The 24,980-nt window shown below is 35.7% G+C and overlaps 1 protein-coding gene and 1 pseudogene across 4 annotated transcripts in view; one reads left to right on the forward strand and one right to left on the reverse strand.

Moving 5' to 3' along the window:
- Fur2 (furin-like protease 2) overlaps window positions 1-24,980 on the reverse strand; it is a 797,201-nt gene that overhangs the window by 59,984 nt on the left and 712,237 nt on the right. For all 4 annotated transcript variants that reach the window (XM_075301234.1, XM_075301235.1, XM_075301232.1 and 1 more), the window contains 3 exons: window positions 13,754-14,887; window positions 13,494-13,681; window positions 13,179-13,335 (listed from right to left, as the gene is read on the reverse strand). In XM_075301234.1, coding sequence (XP_075157349.1) covers window positions 13,179-13,335; window positions 13,494-13,681; window positions 13,754-14,887 — 1,479 coding nt within the window. The remainder of the gene's footprint in view (window positions 1-13,178; window positions 13,336-13,493; window positions 13,682-13,753; window positions 14,888-24,980) is intronic.
- LOC142228954 (small ribosomal subunit protein uS11A-like) lies at window positions 15,070-19,298 on the forward strand (annotated as a pseudogene).

The following is a 24,980-nucleotide window of genomic DNA, read 5'->3' on the forward strand; positions in this document are numbered from 1 at the left end:
GGCTCGGAATGAATACCAAAATTCTTAAGGGAAAGTCAGAATCTTTGGTTCCATTTTTTTAAGTATAGTTACACTTTCTAGGGTGCCAGCTTAGCAAATACAATGGTTATATACCCTCTATTATATTCTTCATTATAGTAGTAAATACGCCAGCTGTTTCAACCACATTTGTATTTTTTGTTTGTTTAGTTTTCAACATTTTTCCTCATGCGATTTGTGGCCAATAATTTTGATAAAACAAAAACTTTATCAATTTTCTAGAAAAGAGATATGAAGTAAATTAAAAAAGTTTCTTTTTTTTTTTTTTCATTATATAAAACCGAAAAAAGTTCGAAAATTAATTTGTTTAAAACGTTTCCCTCTTCACATTCCTACCAATATGTGTCAGATGAAAGAAAGTAAAAAAAAAAACTGAAATTAATTCAACTTTTCCGATTGCATGTTTTAAAATAAATATATTTCGTGAATGCGACATATTCACCGAAATTGCATGTCAAAACTTGTAAAAGTGATTGTCAGTCAAAGGCATTCACTCGCACATAAAGTTGTTACCAATGATGTGCACACATGCAAATGAATTACAGTGGCTCAAGGGGAAGTTATATAGAGAATCTTTGCAAACAACTAGCCAAGCGAGAGGTATACACAAAAACTAATTTCTAAAGGGGTTTTTGCGTCCAGGCCAAACATAGTTCCTTGAAGGTAAAAGTTCAGGTCGGGTTATCTTGCCAAAGAGGTCAGCTGAAAATTTACACCTACCCAGCAAAAAAAGTGTCGTGATGAAAATGTTCTTTTTGGATCCGGAAGTGGTGCAAAATTGACGCAGAAGCGTTGAATTTATCATGGGCTTGTCATAGGACGAAAGTCCTCCATTTCAACAGCCATTGCACTGCATTTGCATCACTTCTTTAGGTATGATTCGAATTCAATGTTTTGGATGTAAATTAAAAAATTCTGTGATATTTTGCAAATAAATAATTTTTATAATTTTTAAAAATTTTTAATGGATTCTAACGCTTGTCGGAAACGTTTGACCTGAAATATTTTCAAAAAATCACAATTTTTATACCCACCACCATAGAATGGTGACGGGGGTACAATAAGTTTGTCATTCCGTTTGTAACACATCGAAATATCGATTTCCAACTATATAAAAAATATATAAATATTCTTGATCAGGGAGAAATTCTAAGACGATATAGCCATGTCCGTCTCTCTGTCTGTTGTAATCACGCTATAGTCTTCAATAATAAAGCAATCGTGCTGAAATTTCGCACAAACTCGTCTTTTGTCTGCAGGCAGCTCAAGTTCGAAGATGGGCTATATCGGTCCAGGTTTTGATATAGTCCCCATATAAACCGACCTCACGATTTGGGGTCTTGGGCTTATAAAAACCTTAGTTTCTATCCAATTTGCCTGAAATTGGAAATCTAGAGGTATTTTAGCACCATAAACAGGTGTGCCAAAAATGGTGACTATCGGTTGATGTTTAGGTATAGCCCCATATAGACCGATTACCCGATTTTACTTCTTGGGCTTCTAGAATCCGTAGTTATTATCCAATTTGGTTGAAATTGGAAATCTAGAGGTATTTTAGGACCATAAAGAGGTGTGCTAAAAATGGTGAGTATCGGTTCAGATTGTGGTATATCCCCCATATAGACCGATCTCCCGATATGGGGTCTTGGGCTTATAGAATCCGTAGTTTTTATCCAATTTGCCTGAACTTGGAAATCTAGAGGTATTTTAGAACAATAAAGAGGTGTGCCATATAGACCGATCTCCAGTTTTTACTTCTTGGGCGTCTAGAATCTGTAATTTTTATCCAACTTGCCTCAAATTGGAAATCTAGATGTATTGTAGGACCATAAAAAGGTATGCCGAAAATGGTGAGTATAGGTCCATTTTTTGATATAGCCATCAGATAGACCGATCTCCCGATATTACTTTTTGGGCTTCTAGAAACCGTAATTGTTGTCCTCTTTGCCTGAAATCGAAAATCTGGAGGTTTTTAGGAATATAAATAGGTGTGCAAGAAATGATTTTATTTTTTAGGCTTCTGGAATCCGTAGTTTTTATCTAATTTGCCTGAAATGAGAAATCTAGAGGTATTTTAGGACCTTAAATATGAGAGCCGAAAATGGCGTGTATTATCCATGTTTTGGTTTATCTCCCAAATAGACCGATCTCCCGATTTTACTTCTTGGGCTTTTAGAAACCATAGTTTTTATCACATTTACATGAAATTTTAAATCTAGAAGTATTTTAGGAACATAAAGAGGTGTGCCGAAAATGGTGAATATCGGTCCATGTCCACTGATAATGAAAATTGCTTGAAACTGAATTATAGTTTCCAGATTTTACTTCTGGTAATCATTCAAATAAAGGGGGTAAAAATCTACAGATGTTAGATTTTAAATCAAGGCTTTATTTCATCGTTTTCTTGGACACTTGCACACGATGTTTATGATTCCTCTAAAACTCAAACAAATATGGTTCTTATAAATCCAGAATCTGATCTAGTCTTCATAGGTAAAATCTTTGAAATTATCTTCGGGAAGTGTACTGGTTGAACTGATCTGCTTGTCATCAAATCCCCCTGAAATTTTCATAGGAAACTATAATATTTGATTCATGGTGGTGGGTATTTAAGATTCGGCCCGGCCGAATCAGATTGGATTTAGCATTTTTTTCTACAAAATTTAAATGATTTGTACCATATTATGAATTGTTACTATGTTTTTAACCTATTTGAAACAAAAAAAGTTTAAATTACCTATTAAAAGTATGAAAAAACCAAGTTATAAAAAATTGAATTAAAAAAACTTCCTGGGTAGTTAAAATAAAGTACATCATTGTGAGTGCATCTTCTGGAAGTGCTTTTAGAGTTGTGCCTGGGCAGACAAACACTCAGCAATATCCAACTCAGCATACGTTGGAAAATAAGGTTGGTACAAAAAATACCAAAGTCTTGTCCATCTCAAGAAAGATCTTGTCCAAGAATTGGCCGAAATACCACATAAGGTACTGTCGTGAACATATTTTAAAGACCACCTGGAAGGCCTGGGCAGACAAATACTCAGCACTATCGTACTCAGCATACGTTGGAAGGTAAGGTTGGCACTAAAAAGTATCAAAGTCTCGTCCATTTCAAGAAAGATATTGCCCTCGAATTGGCCGAAATGCTGCATAAAGTACTGTCGTGAAGGACATAACTTTCAATTCGCAATATTTCTATATATTCCACCTATTTTCATATCTTCCACCTTTGAGCCACAGTAACGGATAACATCTCTCAAAGATATACTACGTAATTTTATTTATGCTTATAGACTGACCATACATACAACCAGATATACATGTACCCCTTGATATTGGTATTAACATCAACTTGTGTTTGTTCGAAGTTCGAAATCCTTGAAGTACACCAATTCACCAGATTGGGCATGTATGCCATACACTCACTCTCACATTGACCATGATGGACAGTCCACAAGATGGAAATCAGTTAACTGTATGTTGGAAGGCATCATTTATTCCTATTAAAGTGTATGGAGTTTCCTTTCCAAATATAATCAGGAAGATAGAGTGGAATACGGGCACATAGCCATGATCCATACCAACATATAGATACGTATGCAAAAACACTCAACTCTACTGGCAAACATAGTCGTATATGTCTTTACAGATAAATATCCCCGAATGTTTACATGAAGTCAATTATATTGACAGTGATCAAACTGGTATCACACACTCACACACATATGCATATACAACACGGCATTGGAAATGTTTAAGGACACTGTAATTTATGTACACATGCCCAGGGTTATACGGCTATACACACACTTCCTTTACGTAGTATATCACGATGGACATGAGGACATCAGCTAATGGAATAAGTGGTAACTAGTTGGCTTTAGTCTGAACATTGCATTGGTATATCTTCCTTTCGATCCCATAATCTACTGGAGCATGCTTGTATTGAATTTGCTGAGGGTTATTCAGAAAATAAATTAACTGCCAGTAACTTTGGCTGATGATAGACCCATTCAAAAGAGATGTCACCAGCAGCAAAATTCTGAGGTAATTGAATTTTCATATTCTGCCGTTTGTTTTAAACAATCATCTAGGTTTAGAAACTAGCATTGGACTTGAAGGAAAAACAAATAGACAAGGATTTCAAATATGGTAGTTTAACGTTATTATGAGGTCCAAATTAAAAAAAACAAGTATATACAGCAGTAAGTTCGGCCGGGCCGAATCTTAAATACCCACCACCATGAACCAAATATTAGGGTTTCCTTTGAAATTTCAGGAGGGCTTGAGGACTTGAGGACACAACCCGAAGATAAATTTAAAGATTTCATCTATGAGGACTATATCAGATTCTGGATTTATAAGAACCATTTTTGTTTGAGTTTTAAAGGAATCATTAACATCTCTTGTAAGTGTGCAAGAAAATTATAAAATAACGTCTTGATTTGATATCTTAAATCTGTAGAAGTAAAATCTGGAAATTTTACATTGAGTTTCAAGCAATTTTCATGATCAGTGCGCCTTCTCTTCTACACCCTCAAGAAGTGAAGTCGGTCTATATGGAGGCATTACCAAATGGACCGATAAAAACTTAATCCGATACACGTTTTTGTGATACCAGAATATTTACAATTTCAGGCAAATCAGATAAAAACTACGGTTTCTAGAAACCCAAGGAGTTAAATAGGGAGATCTTTCTTATGGGGGCTATACTAAAATATGGACCGATACTCACCGTTTTCGGCACACCTCTTGTGACCCGAAAATACCTCTAGATTTCCAATTTCAGGCAAATAGGATAAAAACTTCGGATTCTAGAAGCCCAAGAAGTAAAATTGGGGAATCGGTCTATATGGGGGCTATACCAAAATATGGATCGATACTCACCATTTTCGGCACACCTCTTTATAGTCCTAAAATACCTCTAGATTTCCAATTTCAGACAAATAGGATAAAAACTACGGTTTCTATAAGCCCAAGACCCCAAATCGGGAGATCGGTCTATATGGGGGCTATACCATAATATGGACCGATACTCACAATTTTTGGCACACGTATTTGTGGTCCTACAATACCTCTAGATTTCCAATTTCAGGTAAATTGAATAAAAACTGCGGTTACTATAAGCCCAAGAAGTAAAATCGGGAGATCGGTCTATATGGGGGCTATACCAAAATATGGACCGATACTCACAATTTTTGGCACACATATTTGTGGTCCTACAATACCTCTAGATTTCCAATTTCGGATAAATTGAATAAAAACTGCGGTTTCTATAAGCCCAAGAAGTAAAATCGGGAGATCGGTCTATATGGGGGCTATACCAAAATATGGACCGATACTCACAATTTTTGGCACACGTATTTGTGGTCCTACAATACCTCTAGATTTCCAATTTCAGGTAAATTGAATAAAAACTGCGTTTTCTATAAGCCCAAGAAGTAAAATCGGGAGATCGGTCTATATGGGGGCTATACCAAAATATGGACCGATACTCACAATTTTTGGCACACGTATTTGTAGTCCTACAATACCTCTAGATTTCAAATTTCAGGTAAATTGAATAAAAACTGCGGTTTCTATAAGCCCAAGAAGTAAAATCGGGAGATCGGTCTATATGGGGGCTATACTAAAACGTGGACCGATACTCACCATTTTTGGCACATCTCTTTATGGTCATAAAATACCTCCAGATTTCAAATTTCAGGCAAATTGGATAAAAACTACGATTTCTATAAGCCCAAGACCCCAAATCGGGAGGTCGGTTTATATGGGGACTATATCAAAACCTGGACCGATATAGCCCATCTTCGAACTTGACCTGCCTGCAGACAAAAGACGAGCTTGTGCAAAATTTCAGCACGATTGCTTCATTATTGAAGTCTGTAGCGTGATTACAACAGACAGACAGACAGACAGACAGACAGACAGACGGACAGACGGACATCGTTATATCGTCTTAGAATTTCTCCCTGATCAAGAATATATATACTTTATATAGTCGGAAATCGATATTTCGATGCGTTACAAACGGAATGACAAACTTATTATACCCCCATCACCATTTTATGGTGGTGGGTATAAAAATAAAAAAACATGTAAGTAAAGTCTAAAGTCGGGCGGGGCCGACTATATTATATCCCTCACCATTATGTAGACCAAAATTTGTGTTACCATCTCAACTCCTTCAAATTTGTTGGGAGTTATTATCAAGGTTTATATTCCCATATACAAATATTTATATCTGAAACGATTTGGAGACAATTGTTTGTACTTCTACAAAATCGCTAGAATTAAAACTTAAATCGGCTAACACCCTGGGATGAAACACGATATTAGTAAAAAAATGGGAAATATAAAGCTATAGCAATTTTGATGTAAAAGAGCATTTATGATTTATCGGGCGATATATATGTATTCGAGATATAGGACAATATGAGTAATATTTACAATTTTTTAAACATTCTACCATATTTCCCCTACTCTGGCGTACCTATATATGGGACCTATATGAACCTATTTTGACCAAATTTGACTTTTTGGAGCTATATCAAAATCTGAACCAAATTTGGCACACTTAACGATACTATTAAACGTACTCCTTGTGCAAAATTTGAAGCAAATCTGGTCAAACCTCTGGCTTTTGTAACCATATTAGTCGAAATCGGACGAAAGATCTATATGGGAGCTATATCTAAATCTGAACCGATTTGGCTGATATTTTGCATATCTTACGAAAACCCCAAAATATTTGGCTGCGCGAAATTTTGAGAAAATACGTTAATTATGACCAGATCGGTGATAAATATATATGGCAGCTATATCTAAATCTGAACCGATTTTTTCAAAATCAATAGCGATTGTCTTTAAGCCCATGTAAAACTCTGTGCCAAATTTCAGGACGATCGGACTTAAACTGCGAGCTGTACTTGGCACACAAAATTACATATACAGACGGACAGACAGACAGACATCGCTAAATCGACTCAGAATTTAATTCTAAGCCGATCGGTATACTAAACGATGGGTCTCAGACATTTCCTTCTTGGCGTTACATACAAATGCACAAACTTATTATACCCTGTACCACAGTAGTGGTATAACAACGAAATTGGACATAAAATACAAAATAGCGTTTTAGGCTATTAACTAAACTTTCTTAGACGATTTTTTTCGTATTTTCTCGATATATAGAGCTACCACACAAATTTAAAAATTTAAATACTTCAAAGTCAACAATGTTTTATTATTTCCAAGAGACTTCAAACCAAAGATACAAAATCATCAAAATAAGTCTTTGAAGCGTTTTTATCATAAATCTAAAGATTCAATATTTCAGTTGACTTAACGACGATTTTTTTGACTCAAAAAGTTTTTTTTTTTAAGGAAAATTTGTCTTAGCTCAAAGATGACTTTAACAGAGTTTTTGAAACAATGATAGTAAACTTTCTTTTAATTAATATTTTTATTATTTTTTTCAGTGTAGAGAGATGGTAACACTTGTGTCCATATTCCGAAAAGTTATGTGCTCTGAAAAAACAGTTAACCCACGAGGAAGAACAATTTTGGTTAATTTTAGAAAATTTCGATGATTTTTAGAAAATTGTAACAAAACAGTATTGCAAACGCTGACATCACGCCGGTATCACAAAAATAAGTAAGTATTTTTCGACAAATTCAAGAAAATTTATTATGCCAAAATCCATATCGGTCTATAGTTATATATAGTCGATCCCCAAAAATAATCTACCAAAATTTTATTTCCATAGAAAATCTTGTCAAAATTTTACTACTATAGAACATTTTTTTCAAAATTTTATTACTATAAAAAATTTTGTCCAAATTTTATTACTATCCAAATTTTGTCAAAATTGTATTTCTATAGAAAATTTTGTCACAATTTTATTACTATACAAAATTTTGTCAAGAATTTATTTCTATAGAAAATTTTGTCAAAATTTTGTTTCTATAGAAAATTTTGACAAAGTTTTATTTATATTAATTTTGTCAAAATTTTATTTCTATATATTGTCAAACTGAATTATATACGTATTTAATCGGCCTTTTTTTGTTTAATATATACCCCGTATGGACTAACTTACAATTGAGAAGAAGGTGTTAAGAAGTTTTAAGATGTCTTGCTATCGGCAAGTGTTACCGCAACCCAAATAATTCGATTGTGGATGACAGTCTTTAGTACAAGTTTCTATGCAATCCATGGTGGAGGGTACATAAGATTCGGCCTGGCCGAACTTAGGACAGCTATACATGTTTATACAATAACATAAGTTTTTTTTCAATTTCAATGAAATTTAAATCAAGGTCAACATTTTTTAATGTTCAATGTTCGGCATAGCAAAAAATTCCCATTTTCCTCCGTAAAAGTTGATCATACAAAAATAAACGATTTAATGAGGCATCACAAGCCATGAGTGATATATAATTGAAATTTTTAGCAAAGTTTATAGTGGAAAATATTTATCCTGTGGCAGTACTTAACACATACAAGTGTTGCCTTAATAGTTATGGCAATGACGACGACGTTTATAACCAGTGTTGCCAATTTGGTGCTTTTAGCACCAAATTTAGTGCTTTTTGATTTCTAAAAAGCACCAAATTGCCTTTTTGGTGCCTTTTCAAAAAAAGCACCAACTTGGTGCTTTCTGGCATTTTCATTTAGTGCTTTTGGTGCTTTTTTTATTTTGAACAGTATTAAGTTTAATTGATACAAAAATTTTGATTAGACTTTCAAGAGCCGAAGAAACTCAAATTTATTGCCAAATATAGAATTTGATTGTTATGAAGTTGGTATTGATTATTTTTTAATTAATATTGTTATTTAGGGTATTCTGTAGGAAAGTCGAGCGATGAGTGTCGAATTTTCGAATTTGGTAAAGATGTCATTAAAAACGTTTGTATTAAATTCACAAAAGCACGCACAACTGAAATAAGCAATAGACTCCTTCCATATATTAATGTTTTGAAAGTTGAAAAACATCACTGATCAAAATGAATTGGACGAAAGCATTAAAACGGATCAAAGTGTATACTTGAATAGCGGTTCATAATGGTGAGTACTAAGTTCGAGTTTTGCCGCTAAAGTGAAAACTATATCAGTAAAAAAGGCATAAAATTATGCATATTTGCTGCAAATTTTATTATAACTTGATGGGGAATAGCCAAAAGCAAATTTTCACAAATTTTGTATTCCTTAAAATGAATTATTAAAGAAATTGTAATTGTCAAAAAATGACTATTTTAGCAGCTAAACTCGATCTTAATACCCACCTTAACTTCTTAAAATTCTATAATAGGTACATCTTCGGAAGTTTGTTTTTTTTTTTTTTTTTGTTTTTTTTTTTAGTAGAGCATTTAATTTTCGATTTTGTGGTGGAAGGGGGTATGTTAGAATTTATAATATATTTTTGGTGCTTTTTGGCCTTGGGGAGTTGGCAACACTGTTTATAACTATGCTGTTGTAGTAGTGTTGCATGCGATAGCATAATTCAAAGTAAAACATCTGCTCTTGTACTCTGGAATCACTCACACACACACACTCATCCACTTGCACCTCATTTGCAGCTATACAGAGAGCGAAACACCATCATTGCCAGTGCTTGGTTCACATGTACTACTCATTAACATGTTACATTACATTGCAACAAGGAGTGTGAACATTTTTGTAATTAGAATGTTGTTACACAAGGAGGAAGAAGAAGAAGAAGAAGAAGAAAAAACACATAACCTTGTCATAAATTTCATGATGTAAAATGAAACCGAGAAATCCTTTGAAAAGGTATCGGTATCCAAAGAATTTGGCCTGTATTCTCATATAAGCAAAAACGAAAGCGTCAAAGGTAAGATGAAGGTAAGTGTAAGACTTGCTCCTTCATTGCCAGTGTGACAGAGGTTAGCTAGAGGTGTGCTGCTACAAACCCAAAACCTTCACTAATGAGGCACTTGTTGTTCGCTTTAGCACCATCATAAACGTTTTGGTACATGTTCCAATCACTTTACTAGCACCTTTAGGGCCAGCATGTACATAGCTTTAGTGCAATATATAAGTAATGCTGAATATGATCACAAAATAAAATTAGAAAATGGGACGTCATAATGGCATGTAAATTTTTATACCCTCCACCATAGGATGGGGGGTAAATTAACTTTGTCATTCCGTTTGTAATACATCGAAATATTGCTCTAAGACCCCATAAAGTATACATATTCTGGGTCGTGGTGAAATTCTGAGTCGATCTGAGCATGTCCGTCCGTCCGTCCGTCCGTCTGTTGAAATCACGCTAACTTCCGAACGAAACAAGCTATCGACTTGAAACTTGGCACAAGTAATTGTTATTGATGTAGGTCGGATGGTATTGCAAATGGGCCATATCGGTCCACTTTTACGTATAGCCCCCATATAAAGGAACCCCCAAATTTGGCTTGCGGGGACCCTAAGAGAAGCAAATTTCATCCGATCCGGCTGAAATTTGGTACACGGTGTCAGTATATGATCTCTAACAACCATGAAAAAATTGGTCCACATCGGTTCTTAATTGTGTAGAGCCCCCATATAAACCGATCCCCCGATTTGGCTTGCGGAGCCTCTGAGAGAAGCAAATTTCATCCTATTCGGCTGAAATTTGGTACACGGTGTCAGTATATAATCTCTAACAACCATGCAAAAATTGGTCCACATCGGTCTATAATTATATATAGCCCCCATATAAACCGATCCCCAGATTTGAACTCCGGAGCCTCTTGGAAGACCAAAATTCATCTGATTCAGTTGAAATTTGGTACGTGGTGTCAATATATGTCATCAAACACCCATGCAAAAATTGGTCGAAATCGGTCCTTAATTACATATAGCCCCCATATAAACCGATTTCCAGGTTTGACCTCCGAAGCCCCTTGGAAGAACAAAATTCATCCGAATCGGTTGAAATTTGGTACGTGATGTTAGTATATGGTATCCAACAACCACGCAGGAATTGGTTCATATCAGTCCATAATTATATATAGCTCCCATATAAACCGATCCCCAGATTTGACCTCCAGTGCCTTTTGGAGAAGCAAAGTTCATCCGATCTGGTTGAAATTTGATAAGTGGTGGTAGTGTATGATATTTAACAACCATTCCAAAAGTGGTCCATATCAGTCCATAATCATATATAGCCCCCATATAAAACGATCCCGAGATTTGGTTTTGGAGCCTCTTGGAGGAGCAAATTTCATCCGAGTCAGTTGAAATTTGGTACATTGTGCTATTATATGGCCATTAAAAACCATGTCCAACTAGGTCCATATCGGTCTATAGTTATATATAGCCCTCAGATAAATCGATCCCCAAACACAAAAAAATTGGTCGATATCAAGTTAATAATTGTATATAGCCCCCATAGAAGCGACCCCCATATTTCAATTCTGGCTCTCTATCACGTATGGACTAAGTCACAATTTAGAAAACGATGATAGGAAGTTTTAAGATACCACAACCCAAGTAATTCGATTGTGGATGACAGTCTTTCGTAGAAGTTTCTACGCAATCCATGGTGGAGGGTACATAAGATTCAGCCTGGCCGAATTACGGCCGTATATACTTGTTTTATATACAATGAATTGAGGTTCCGGAACTAGAATACTAGAACAACACAGAACGGTCAATTCTGAGTGTTTGCCAGTTGTCTTCCAAGAAATGAGGAAAACCAACCGCCGAAAAAATAACTCTTCACCACCACAGTGTGAGCTTTTTCAAATCAGCTCAAACAACTGCATTTGTGATCACTCAAAACATCGATTTGATAGGTTCTCCGACATATTGTCTTGATTTGGCGCGGAATGGCCACCAAAATCCAGAGATTTTGGTGGCCATCGTGCAGTAGAAACGAGAAGCGAGGAACCTCCTTTTAAGTCATTCTTGATTGACACGTAGTGTTGCTGAGTCCTGTCTGCGGTCGAAATGTTTGTCTGTCCAGTGCTACAATATGTTTTTAAAGACATTTTCCCGATAATATTCGTCCTTTGTTTAGATAACACGGTCGATAAATACGAGCGGAAGCTACAATCCGCCGTTACGGTGTCCCACGGTGCCACCGTGGTGCAATGGCTAGCATGCTCGCCTTGCAAAAACAAGGTCGTGGGTTCGATTCCTGCTTAGACCGAACACCAAAAAGTTTTTCATCGGTGGATTATTCCACCTCAGTAATGCTGGTGACATTTCTGAATGTTTCAAAGCTTGTCTAAGTCGTTTCACTGCAAACGCCGTTCGGACTCGGCTATAAAAAGGCGGTTCCTTGTCATTGAGCTTAGCATGGAATCGGGCAGCACTTAGCGATAAGAGAGAAGTTCACCACTATGGTATCTCAATGGACTGAGTAGTCTACATCGGTCTGAGCCTGATACATCGGGCTGCCACCTAACCTAACCTACGGTGTCCCACGTTATTAACATCGGCGGCGATTGAGTTCTGGTGGCCAATCGAAGATGTAGATTTTCAGCTGTCTTTGTGAAATATAAATCAGATAATTTTGTTTCTTCATAAACTGCCCAATAAAATGAACTGTCACTGGAATAAATCTGTCAACTATCAGACTAGCGGTTTAGAAATGATAGCAACCACGAGTTGCAATATATAGCATAAAAACTGTATGTAGAATTTCAGTTGGATTGGTGAATTATATCCATGCAAGAAGATCGGTTAAATGGTACGGTTCCCGAAGTTAAATTTTATTTTTTTTTCATATGCTGACTACTCATCAAATAAAATTATTAAAATCGTATCATTATATCTATCTTAAATTTCTGAAATTTCTAATACTCCCATCGTATTCGAGAAATTTTGACTCCAGTTATATTGATTATCTATGTTTACATTTTGTTTTCTTAAGTACAGCATTACACATGTTGCAATATGAAAGAGTTACACTACATCTTCTCCCCCGCCTCATGACCATGGGGAAAATTTTTCCTTTTTCACTATCATTTGTATGCTTGGGGAAAAAAAGTGTCAAGGTAAAGAAGATTGGTGTCATCTAACAACCACGCATACAGTACTTAACTCTATAGCAGACAGGGCAAAGAGCAAGAATATAAACGGGCGACGCGATGTAAACAAACAAAAATGTCATAAAAGTACTCACTTGTATTCCTCGGTTTCATAAGTATGCAGGGGGCAGGATGAGAAGCATTTATGCTCGTGCATCACTAAATGATGTTCGCATGATGTACAGTAATCAGGTCGATCCTGACATGAGCCGCAATTAGCTTCACAGGGTACACAAGTATTGTTGTCATAATCTGTAAGGATTGCAAAGAACACACCCACCCACACACACATATATACAGAGCGTTGCAGCATCCGGGAAAAGTAGAAAGACAAGCACACACACACAGATAAACAAAGGAAATAAGTAAAGTTTTCTTTTTAGCATTGTAGTGATGACTTTTCTACTTACTCTCGTAATATCCTTCAGGACAAACTTGTAGACACACAGCCAAATCGGTGACATGCAAATGTGCGGGAGCACAAGTCAGGCAACTGTCTTGGCCAGCCCCGGCACAAGTTTCACAAGATTCATGGCAAGGCCAACATACACCACCCTGATTGGGGAAAGAGCGAGGAGGACAGCGGCTTACACAGGTGCTGTTACAAAGAAAATGAAAACAAATGATATTCAAAATTTTCACACACACACATACACATATCCAGACTTACTTATCCAAACGATAATGTTTACAAGCCACACACTGGGTTGGTCCGCGTCCATAGCATCCTTGAGAATCACACTCAGGATCGCAATCATGCAGAACCAGTTTATTATTCGAATCAGCCATTACATTTTGCCTCTGCGGTGTGGGTATATTATGACCATCTACTGTGGTCACTGCCTGCTCAGGATTTGAACCAGCTCCTGTATATAGATTTTGGAAATTCAAAAAGCTACTAAATTGATCCGTATTCAAAGGTTGTCCCAAATCCGATTCTGTTGGATACGTATAGACTGGGTCTCGTATTGGTTGTGATACCAAATCACTCTTCAAACGCATTGGCTGTACAGCGGTGCCATAGAAGATCAATTGCCATTTGGATAGAATACCAGGTTGATTGACTCGACGACGACCTCCATTGATAATTTGCAAAGACCATCTTCCCTCGGCCTTTTCACCCCAGAAATGGACACTTAGGAAAGGCCAATCATCAAAGTTCGATTTGATTATGTCACGTGGCCTCTCAAACAATAAAGTACTGGTTGTTCCCATAGGTGATGTAAGCAAAATACGTAGATTACCTCTCGGGAAGAATCTCAAGGTAATACGACACTGAACATGCTCCAAGTAACGCACTTCATTTATGGTCCCCGCACAACCATTCACATCCATATGCGTGGCCAATGTATAACCATAGGTGCCCTCAATCTTACGATCTTCATTATTTTCCCTCGATTTGCATATGTGTTGGGGAGGTACTGTACTCCATTGTTCGGCCAGCGATACCATGGCTCCAGCATCCATTAGCCCATAACCAAATTTATGAGAATATTTCCTTTTAACACCATTTAACATCCATCCAGATTCTTTTTCTAGCGGAGCAGGTCTTGAGGTATAAACGACCAAATATTGCATATCACGCCATGTTAGATTGGGATTTGCTTCTAATGCCAAGGCACAGATACCAGCTGCCAAAGGAGCTGAAGCCGATGTTCCTGTGTGTTCAACGGTGCAGATATGATCGGGTCTTAAGCGACCATCCATATCAACGGTGGCCACACTCTTATCGTGACCAGGGGTACCAGAGCTGTATGTGGTGGCCAGAGTTGATGAACACTCTTCCAAATACCATGGTTTGAAACTGTAAAATAAATTGAAAGGGAAAATATTAAATTAAGAAAATCTATGTTATATTTCTAAAATTTTCCAAAAAAAAGTTATATAAATGATTTTGGTTTGAAAAAAATTAATGGCGCTAATATTTCCGGAATAAAAAGAAAAATTTCTCCAAAATATGACACGCCATGAATAAACTCAAAAACAATGCATTCAATTTTTGAAGCCCCGTCCGGGACCAAAGTCGATGGTATGGTGAATTCAACCTAGTTCGTTGTTCACTTCAACATAATTTTTTTTATTAAAACTTAAAATTTTAATAAAAAAATAAACATTTTAATAAAGTAATGTGATACCAAATATAAATCCAATAGTAAAACAGGAAAACAAACTGCAAAAGGAGCGTTTCAACATTTTCACATAAATATGACTTGGATCTTTTTATACCCTGCGCCACACTGTGGAACAGGGTATTATAAGTTAGTGCATATGTTTGCAACACCCAGAAGGAGACGAGATAGACATATGGTGTCTTTGGCAATAATGCTCAGGGTGGGTCCCTGAGTCGATCTAGTCATGTCCGTCTGTCCGTGAACACATTTTTGTAATCAAAGTCTAGGTCGCAATTTTAGTCCAATCGAATTTGGCACAAGTATGTGTTTTGGCTCAGATTAGAATCCTATTGATTTTGGAAGAAATCGATTCAGATTTAGATATAGTTCCCATATATATATTTCGCCCGATATAGGCTTATATGGCCCCAGAAGCCAAAGTTTTACCCTAATTTGCTTACAATTTTGCACAAGAAGAACAATTAGTACTATAGTCAAGAGTGCCAAATTTTATTGAAATCAGTTCAGATTTAGATATAGCTCCCATATATATCTTTCGCCCGATATGGACTAATACGGTCCCAGAAGCCAGAGTTTTAACCCAATTTGGTTGAAATTGTGCACAGGTAGTAGAATTAGCATTGTAGCTGAGCGTGCCAAATTTGGTTGAAATCGGTTCAGATTTAGATATAGCTCCCATATATATCATTCGCCCGATTTACACGCATATGACCACAGTGGCCAATCTTTTACTCCGAGTGAATTGAAATGTTGCACAGGGAGTAGAATTAGCATTGTAGCTATGCGTGCCATATTTTGTTGAAATCGGTTCAGATTTAGATATAGCTCGCCCGATTTACACTCATATGACCACAGGGGCCAATTTTTACTCCGTTTAGTTAATTTTTTTTGTAGCCACCGTGTTGCAATGGTGAGCATGCCCGCCTTGCATACACAAGGTCGTGGGTTCGATTCCTGCTTTGACCGAACACCAAGAAGTTTTTCAGCTGTGGATTATCCCACCTCAGTAATGTAGGTGACATTTCTGAGGGTTTCAAAGCTTCTCTAAGTGGTTTAACTGCAATGTGAAACGCCGTTCGGACTCGGCTATAAAAAGGAGGTCCCTTGTCATTGAGCTTAACATGGAATCGGGCAGCACTCAGTGATAAGAGAGAAGTTCACCAATGTGGTATCACAATGGACTGAATAGTCTAAGTGAGCCTGATACATCGGGCTGCCACCTAACCTAACCTAGTTGAAATTTTGCACAGGGAGTAGAATTAGCATTGTAGCTATGCGTGCCAAATTTGGTTGAAATCGATTCTGATTTAGATATAGCTCCCATATATATGTTTTTCTGATTTCGACAAAAATGGTCAAAATACCAAAATTTTCCTTGTAAAATCGCCACTGCTTAGTCGAAAAATTGTAAAAATGACTCTAATTTTCCTAAACTTCTAATACATATATATCGAGCGATAAATCATAAATAAACTTTTGCGAAGTTTCCTTAAAATTGCTTCAGATTTAAATGTTTCCCATATTTTTATACCCACCACCATAAAATGGTGACGGGGGTATAATAAGTTTGTCATTCCGTTTGTAACACATCGAAATATCGATTTCCGACAATATAAAGTATATATATTCTTGATCAGAGAGAAATTCTAAGACGATATAAGCATGTCCGTCTGTCCGTCTGTCTGTCTGTCTGTTGTAATCACGCTACAGCCTTCAATAATGGCGCTATCGCCCCGAAATTTGGCACAGATTCGTTTTTTGTTTGCAGGCAGGTCAATTTCGAAGATGGGCTATATCGGTGCAAGTTTTGATATAGTCCCCATATAAACCGACCTCCCTATTTGGGGTCTTGAACCTATAAAAACCGTAGTTTTTATCAGATTAGCCTGAAATTGGAAATCTAGAGGTATTTTGGAACCATAAAGAGGTGTGTCGAAAATGGTCCGTGTCGGTCCATGTTTTGGTATAGCCCCCATATAGACCGATCTCCCAATTTTGCTTCTTGGGCGTCTAGAAACTATATTTACCATCCGATTTGCCTGAAATTGGAAATCTACAGGTATTGTGGGACTATAAAGAGGTGTGTCGAAAATGGTTCGTATCGGTCCATGTTTTGGTATAGGCCCCATATAGACCGATCTCCCGATTTTGCTTCTTGGACTTCTAGAAACTATATTTTCTATCCGATTTTCATGAAATTGAAAATCTAGGGTTCTTTTGGGACCATAAAAAGGTGTGTCGAAAATGGTGCCCATCGGTCCATGTTTTGGTATAGCCCCCATATAGACCGATCTCCCGATTTTGCTTCTTGGGCTTCTAAAAACTATATTTACCATCCGATTTGCCTGAAATTCTTGAGCTTCTATAAACTTTATTTATTACCCGATTTGTCTGAAATTTGAAATCGAGATGTATTTTTAGACCACTAATAAGTGTGCCGAAATTGAGGTAAATCGAGGTCCATTTTTTGGTATAACCCCCATATAGACTGATCTCTCCATTTTTACTTCTTGGGCGTCTAGAGACTATATTTTTTAGCCGATTTGTTTGAAATTGAAAATCTGGAGGTATTTTAAGATCACACATATGTGAGTAGCAAATGATGCCTATCGGTCCATGTTTTGGTATAGCCCCAATATAGATCGATCTCCCGGCTTTATTTCTTGGGCTTCTAGAATCTGTAGTTTTTATACGATTTGCTGGAAATTAGTAATCTATAATGAAATTTTAGACAAACGAAATTTCCTTTTCGTATAAAGTATTTTCCTTTATTCAACGATTGTCTCCAAAATTTGTGTCAAAAAAAAAAAAACTTTGCTTGTCTAAAATTACGTTTCTCAAAAAAGAAAACACTTCTTTCATGGTCATGAAAATTGCTTGAAACTGAAAGTAGAATTTTCCAGATTTAACTCATCGTATTTGTTTAAATAATGGCGGAAAAAATCTACAGATTTAAGATTTCAAATCAAGTCGTAATTTCATCATATACACGATATGTTTATAATTCTCTAAAACTCAAACAAAATTGGTTCTCATAAATCCAGAATCTGATTTGGTCTTCATTGACTTGCTTGGGAGAAGATTTGTCATCAAACCCCCTACAATTCTATATATTATCAAGTAACGCACCACGACGAAGAGTTTTCAAAGTAAACTATTATATTTGATTCATGGTGGTGGGTATTTAAGATTCGGCCCGGCCGAATTTACTGCTTTATATACTTGTTTTTTACTAAAATTGTGTTCCACCCTAGTGCATTAGCCAACTTAAATTTTGAGTCTATAGATTTTGTAGAAGTCTATCAAATTCTGTCCAAATCGAGTGATATTTAAATGTTTGTATTTGGGACAAACCTTTATATATAGCACCCAACACATTTGACGGATGTGATATGGTATCGCAAATTGCGATCAAGTGCATGATGGCGAATTTGTTTTCTGTGTTTGCCATATCTATGCCAGTTTCAACGATACGGGAGCCACCGTGGTGCAATGGTTAGCATGCCCGCCTTGCATACACAAGGTCGTGGGTTCGATTCTTGCTACGACCGAAAACCAAAAAGTTTTTTTTTGGTTTTCGTAATGCTGGTGACATTTCTGAGGGTTTCAAAGCTTCTCTAAGTGGTTTCACTGGAATGTGGAACGCCGTTCGGACTCGGCTATAAAAGTTCACCACTGTGGTATCACAATGGACTGAATAGTCTAAGTGCGCCTGATACATCGGGCTGCCACATAACCTAACCTAACGATACCTTCGTTAATGTCACCGATTTGTCCGGCCGTAAAATCATTGCTCGTGTTATTGGCGGTATGAAGGTAAAAGCCGATCGTAATGAAGCTTCCCCCTATGCTGCTATGTAGGCTACTGAAGATGTTGCTGAAAAATGCATAACATTGGATATCACCTCATTGCATATCAAATTACATGCCACCGGTGGCAACAAAACCAATGCCCCATTCCTTCCGTTTCTACACGCAGAAAGGGTGGTCGCCGTTTGTAAACAAGAATTCAAGTCCATTGTGCTATTTTTGGATGGATGGAATACATTTTGTTGCACTTACGTTGTTTGTTTTAATAAGTGATCGTGAATAAAAAAAGACAATAAGTTTTGTTTTCTGGGGGTTAATTATCAACACGTTCAACCTAGGAAACTCGAAAATTAGCGCCGTATTATAAGGACAACGGTATCTTTATATGGATAAAATAAGTTTTCTGTCCAATTACAAGTTTTTTAAATCATTTCGCTGGATGTTTCCAGCTTCTTTAGGGATGGTGTTTTTATTGAATCTGGCATTATATAATATAACAATTATTATTTTTAATTTTACAACATAATATCAACTGGTTAGTTTAAGGATGTACTATTTTCTATGATTAATATTTGTGTTTTTTCTATAATTCCGAAACATAAAAGGCATCCCACGTATATTGCTTCAGTAAACAATGGAATTCTTCTTTTGCTTCCAATTGGCATACAGTTTTGGGATGTATGCAAAATTAAAATTTTTTAGGTTGTTCGATTCTGGACTTATGATGAGTTTAAATGAAAAGCTTCTGGCAAAACTGCGCAGAGAGAGAGAGAGAGAGAGAGAGAGAGAGAGAGAGTGAAGTTCACCACTGTCATATCACAATGGACTAAATAGTCTAAGTGATCCTGATATATCGGGACGACACTATTACTAACCTAACGTAATACTGTATAGGTTTTTATCCGATTTTTATGGATGTTCCCTTTGTAAGTGAAAATTATGTTTAATTGCGGAATTCGTTAAATCTACAGAATTTCTATAAATTGAAAAGAACAGGGGAGAGCGCAGAACAGGACTAGTACTTGCTAAGGTGTATGTATATGTAAGATAAGATAAGGATGCCTGGGTCCTTGTTTCAAGCGAACCTAATGAACTTTTTGTGCAACAAATTAAATTTTAATTAGAAGTTATATGCAAAATACCTGTTTCAATGAATACTTCGTAGAAAATAAAAAAATAAAAATGCACTTCATATGTTTTGGTCTTTGACTCTTTACTACATGTCTATACAAACGTACATAAGAACATCCATTCATTTATTTATATTTCATAATTGACATTCATGAACACCATATGTATATATATACAGTTATGAAACTCTGAAATTTTATATATTATATACATATGTATAAAATTTTTGACATTTATTTATTTTCCATGGACATTTTGTACACTTTATTTGTAACAGTTGTGGTTGGTTTTTTGTTTTAATATTATAATTCTTTGAAATAAATATACATATTATGGTTTTTAACAAATTAAAAGGCTCATTACTTGCTCAAAGGGCTTTTGCTAGAGGCTTTGCAGATTGCAAACATTCAAGTTTTTCAATATTATCACTCGAAGGCATAATTCTGTATTAACAGCAATTGAACGCCATAGGCTTTCTGGCCACGCAGTTAACCAATTTTTATATCAATAACATATATTATATTTTATTTTCGAATCCTTTTTGGAATTATTCTCAACCTATATGGAGTAGAAACGAATGGGCGGTAGGATATGTTAACAGAACATGGCATTTGATATTGGTCAGTGATATGAGTAATTGGCAGGCCAACTGGCTTGTTATAGTGGAAACGAGATATTAACCGAATACCTGTCACAATGTCGGTTGGACCAATTTTTGTTGTTGTTGTTTTTTTGTTTTTTAATTTAAATTTATTTTTTAAGTGAAATTAATGTTTATTGAGTCATTAATAACACATGGAATAATTAATATTTATAGAGTGGGTGTACATGATATAATATGTAGTTGCATTTTGCATGTCATATGATAATTTTGAAATTATATGGACAGTATTATGATGGCTATATTATTAATAGCTTATAAAAAAATATTAGTAAATAAACAATATTATAGTAAGAATATGTTCAAATGAGTATATGTGTCCGAAAAATTGGCCAGACCAAAATTACGTACTCTCAACCATACTGAATTAACAAAATATTTACCTAATGTGCAATCTAAATTTTGGGACACGCAATTTACAAAATTTGTTTTAAATAAAGATATTTTGATTAAAAGAATTTTAATTTTTTAATTAATTCAATTAAAAATTTAATTGACGTTGATTGCAAAACCAATACATTTTTTAATTGATTCAATCGAAAATTTAAATTATGTCGATTGGAAAATTGAATCAGTTTTTTAATTGATTTTTGTAAATAAATCAGTTAAACAATTGAGTTTGGCAATCGACATCGATTAAATTTCTCAATTACCCGAGTAAAAATTGAGAGATCTAATTTGATACAATTAGATATGAGTAGATCCGAAAATTGGTAAGATCTAATCATATCTAATTACTATGAAGTTAGATCTGATCAGATGTCAATATTGGCCTAGATCTAATGTCTTAGATATGATTATATCTATCCATATATATAGTCGGATCTGATGTTAGATCTCGTCATTTGTGGAATTATATATAACTATATCTAATTCTGTATCAGCATATCTAGGTAAATATGCTTAGATTTAAAGTGGCCAATTTTGAGATCTAATCATATCTAATTAGATCCCCCAATTTTTACACGGGTAATTATTTTAAAAAAAAAACCGTAAAAATGTTCACTAATTTTCCTAACTAACTTTAGTTTAATAAAAACAAGTATTGCACCAAATAATATTTTAATTCCTTCTTATTAAAATCAATTAATTTTTTATTAAAGATTAAAAAAATTCAACATTTGGTTAACAGACTTATGGCCATTTTCATGTAGCTCCGTTAACAGAAAGTAAATTGCAAATTTCTTCTCTCCGGTTAACTTTAACTGAAAAATTTTCAGCAATTAAATTTCCAAATGGCATGTGGAATATATAGGCAAGATGGCAGATATGTTCATAGTGCGATTTAAAATTTCGTTAGCTAACGGAGCACTAACTGAGCTTCATGAAAATGGGGGTTAGTCTTCCGAGATTGATTAAAAAGTTAATTTACCAATTAATTTTTTAATTAATATTTCGATTTGATTAAAAAGTTAATTGTATTAATTTTTTAATTGAAAAAGTTCTCAGCTTCAAATAATTTATTAATTGGAATATTTTGGAGGTATTTTATATATCCGGCGATTTTAGACCCACCACCATAGGATGGTGATGACATCGCTTTTCCATTTGTAACACATCGCAATATCAATTTTCGACTTAAGGCCGGTACTCTTTTCGGTTTTTGCGTTGAAACTCCGTACAAAACCAAAAAATGCGAAAAACTAGCGAATTTTTTTCCATTTGTGGTACTTTATTTTTTTCGAGTTGAAAAGCTGACGTTTGTAGAATGGCGCCATTTGCAATGTGAATTAAGAAATAATTTATTTATTAAAACTATTTGTGTGGGTTTATAACGCAAACACGGATCATATTTTTGTTCCGAAAATATTCAGGATCAAAGGAGTAGCAGATCAATTGCCCAAGGAAAAATAAAATGTAAATTTTGTAATAGCAAGCAGCAACCACCAACTTAATCCAATATCGCTCCCTGTTAAATAGCGCTCCCTGTTACCTAAATAAACACCGCTTGCTATGTGCGAAATAATGGTTTCTATAAAATGTTTTCGCAAGAATGAACATAGTATCGGCCTTTATACAGAATATATATTCTTGATCAAGGTGAAATCCTAAGACGATATAACTATATCCGTCTGCCTGTCTATTGTAATCACGCTACGGTTTTCCAAAATGACGCTATCATCGTGAAATTTGGCACATATTCACCTTTTGTATGCAAGCAGGTCAAGTTTAAAGTTGGAATATAAAGGTCTAGGTTTTGATATAGCCCCCATATAACCGTACCCCGATTTCGGATCTCAAGACATCCCAATTTGTATCCGTTTTGTCTGAAATTTGACATTTAGAGATATTATTTAGAGATATTAGCGTGACGAATTTGGTGTGTATCGGTTCAGGTTTACATAGGCCTTATATAGACCGATTTCTCGATTTGAAATATTGAACGTATTGCCGTAATTGCCTGATTTTTGAAATCTAGTCCATAAATTAGTATGTCGGATATGGTTTCCATGTGGTCCATGTTTTGCTATAGCCCCCACATAACATATAGACCGATCTTCCTATTTGACTTCTTGGGCTACTAGAAAGTGCATTTTATCCGATATGGTTAAAATTTGAAATCTAGAGGTATCTGATGTCCACAAAGTCCTGGGTCGAATTTGGTTTTTAACGGTATCTACTTTGGCAAAGTCTCCATAGAAATAGATCTCCCGATTTGACTTCTTGGGTTCACAAAGACCAGTGTCAGATTTGGTTTATATCGGTTCTTATAAATCCAAACTGACATATAGGCTGCACGTAGAGACTCCTTTCGTCAGAAAGCGTATGTGATAACCGAATTTTCCCAAACAATTGCCAAAATCGGTCTACAATTATATATGGTCCCCATAAATCGGTCCGTAATTTTATCTAGCTCCCATTCGAACCGATCGCCAGTTTTAACCTCCGGAGCCTCGTGAAGGAGCAAATTTCATACAATGCGGCTGAAATTCGGTACGGCATACCAGCATATGCTTCTTAGTAATCAACCAAAACAAGTGTATACGGCCGTAAGTTCGGCCAGGCCGAAGTTTTCGTACCCTCAACCATGGATTGCGTAGAAACTTCTTCTAAACACTGCCATCCACAATCGAATTACTTAAGTTGCGGTAACGCTTGCCGATGGCAAGGTATCTTAAAACCTCCTAACACCGTCTTCTAAATTGTAAGTAAGTCCATACGTGGTATATATTAAATTAGAAAAGACCGATTAAATACGTATATAATTCAGTTTAACAAAATTTTCTATAGAAATAAAATTTTGAAAAAATTTTCTATAGAAATAAAATTTTAACAAAATTTTTTATAGAAAAAAATTTTGACACAATTTTCTATAGAAATTAAATTTTAACAAAATTTTTTAAAGAAATAAAATGTTGACAATACTTTCTATAGAAATAAAATTTTGGTAGATTATTTTTGGCTCGAGTGGCAACAATGATTATGAACCGATATGGACCAGTTTTTGTGTGATTGGGGATCGGCTACATAACTATAGACCGATATGGACCAATTTTGGTATGGTTGTTAGCGGCCATATACAAACACCACGTTCCAAATTTGAATCGGATCGGATACATTTTTCTCCTCCAAGAGGCTCCGTAGGTCAAATCTGGAGAACGGTTTCTATGCGGGCTATATATAGTTATGGACTAGTATGGACCAATTCTCGCACGGTTGTTAGAGACCATATACTAACACCATGTTCCAAATTTCAACCGGATCGTATGAAAATTGCTTCTCTTAGAGGCTCCGCAACCCAAATCTGTAGATCGGTTTATATGGGGGCTATATATAATTATGGACCGATGTGGACCAATTTTAGCATGGTTGTTAGAGACCATATACCAACACCATGTAATAAATTTCAGCTGGATGGGATGCAATATGCTTCTCTTAGAAGCTCCGCAAGCCAAATCTGAGGGTCCATTTATATTGGGGCTATACGTAAAAGTGGACCGATATGGCCCATTTGCAATACCGTCCAACCTACATCAATAATAACTACTTGTGCCAAGTTTCAAGTCAATAGCTTGTTTCGTTCGGAAGTTAGCGTGATTGCAATAGACGGACGGACGTACGGACGCACGGACCGACATGCTTAGATGGACTCAGAATTTTACCACGACCCAGAATATATATACTTTACGGGGTCTTAGAGCAATATTTCGATGTGTTACACA

Source organism: Haematobia irritans, chromosome 3, assembly GCF_050003625.1.
Source record: "Haematobia irritans isolate KBUSLIRL chromosome 3, ASM5000362v1, whole genome shotgun sequence".
NCBI classification, from domain to species: domain Eukaryota; kingdom Metazoa; phylum Arthropoda; class Insecta; order Diptera; family Muscidae; genus Haematobia; species Haematobia irritans.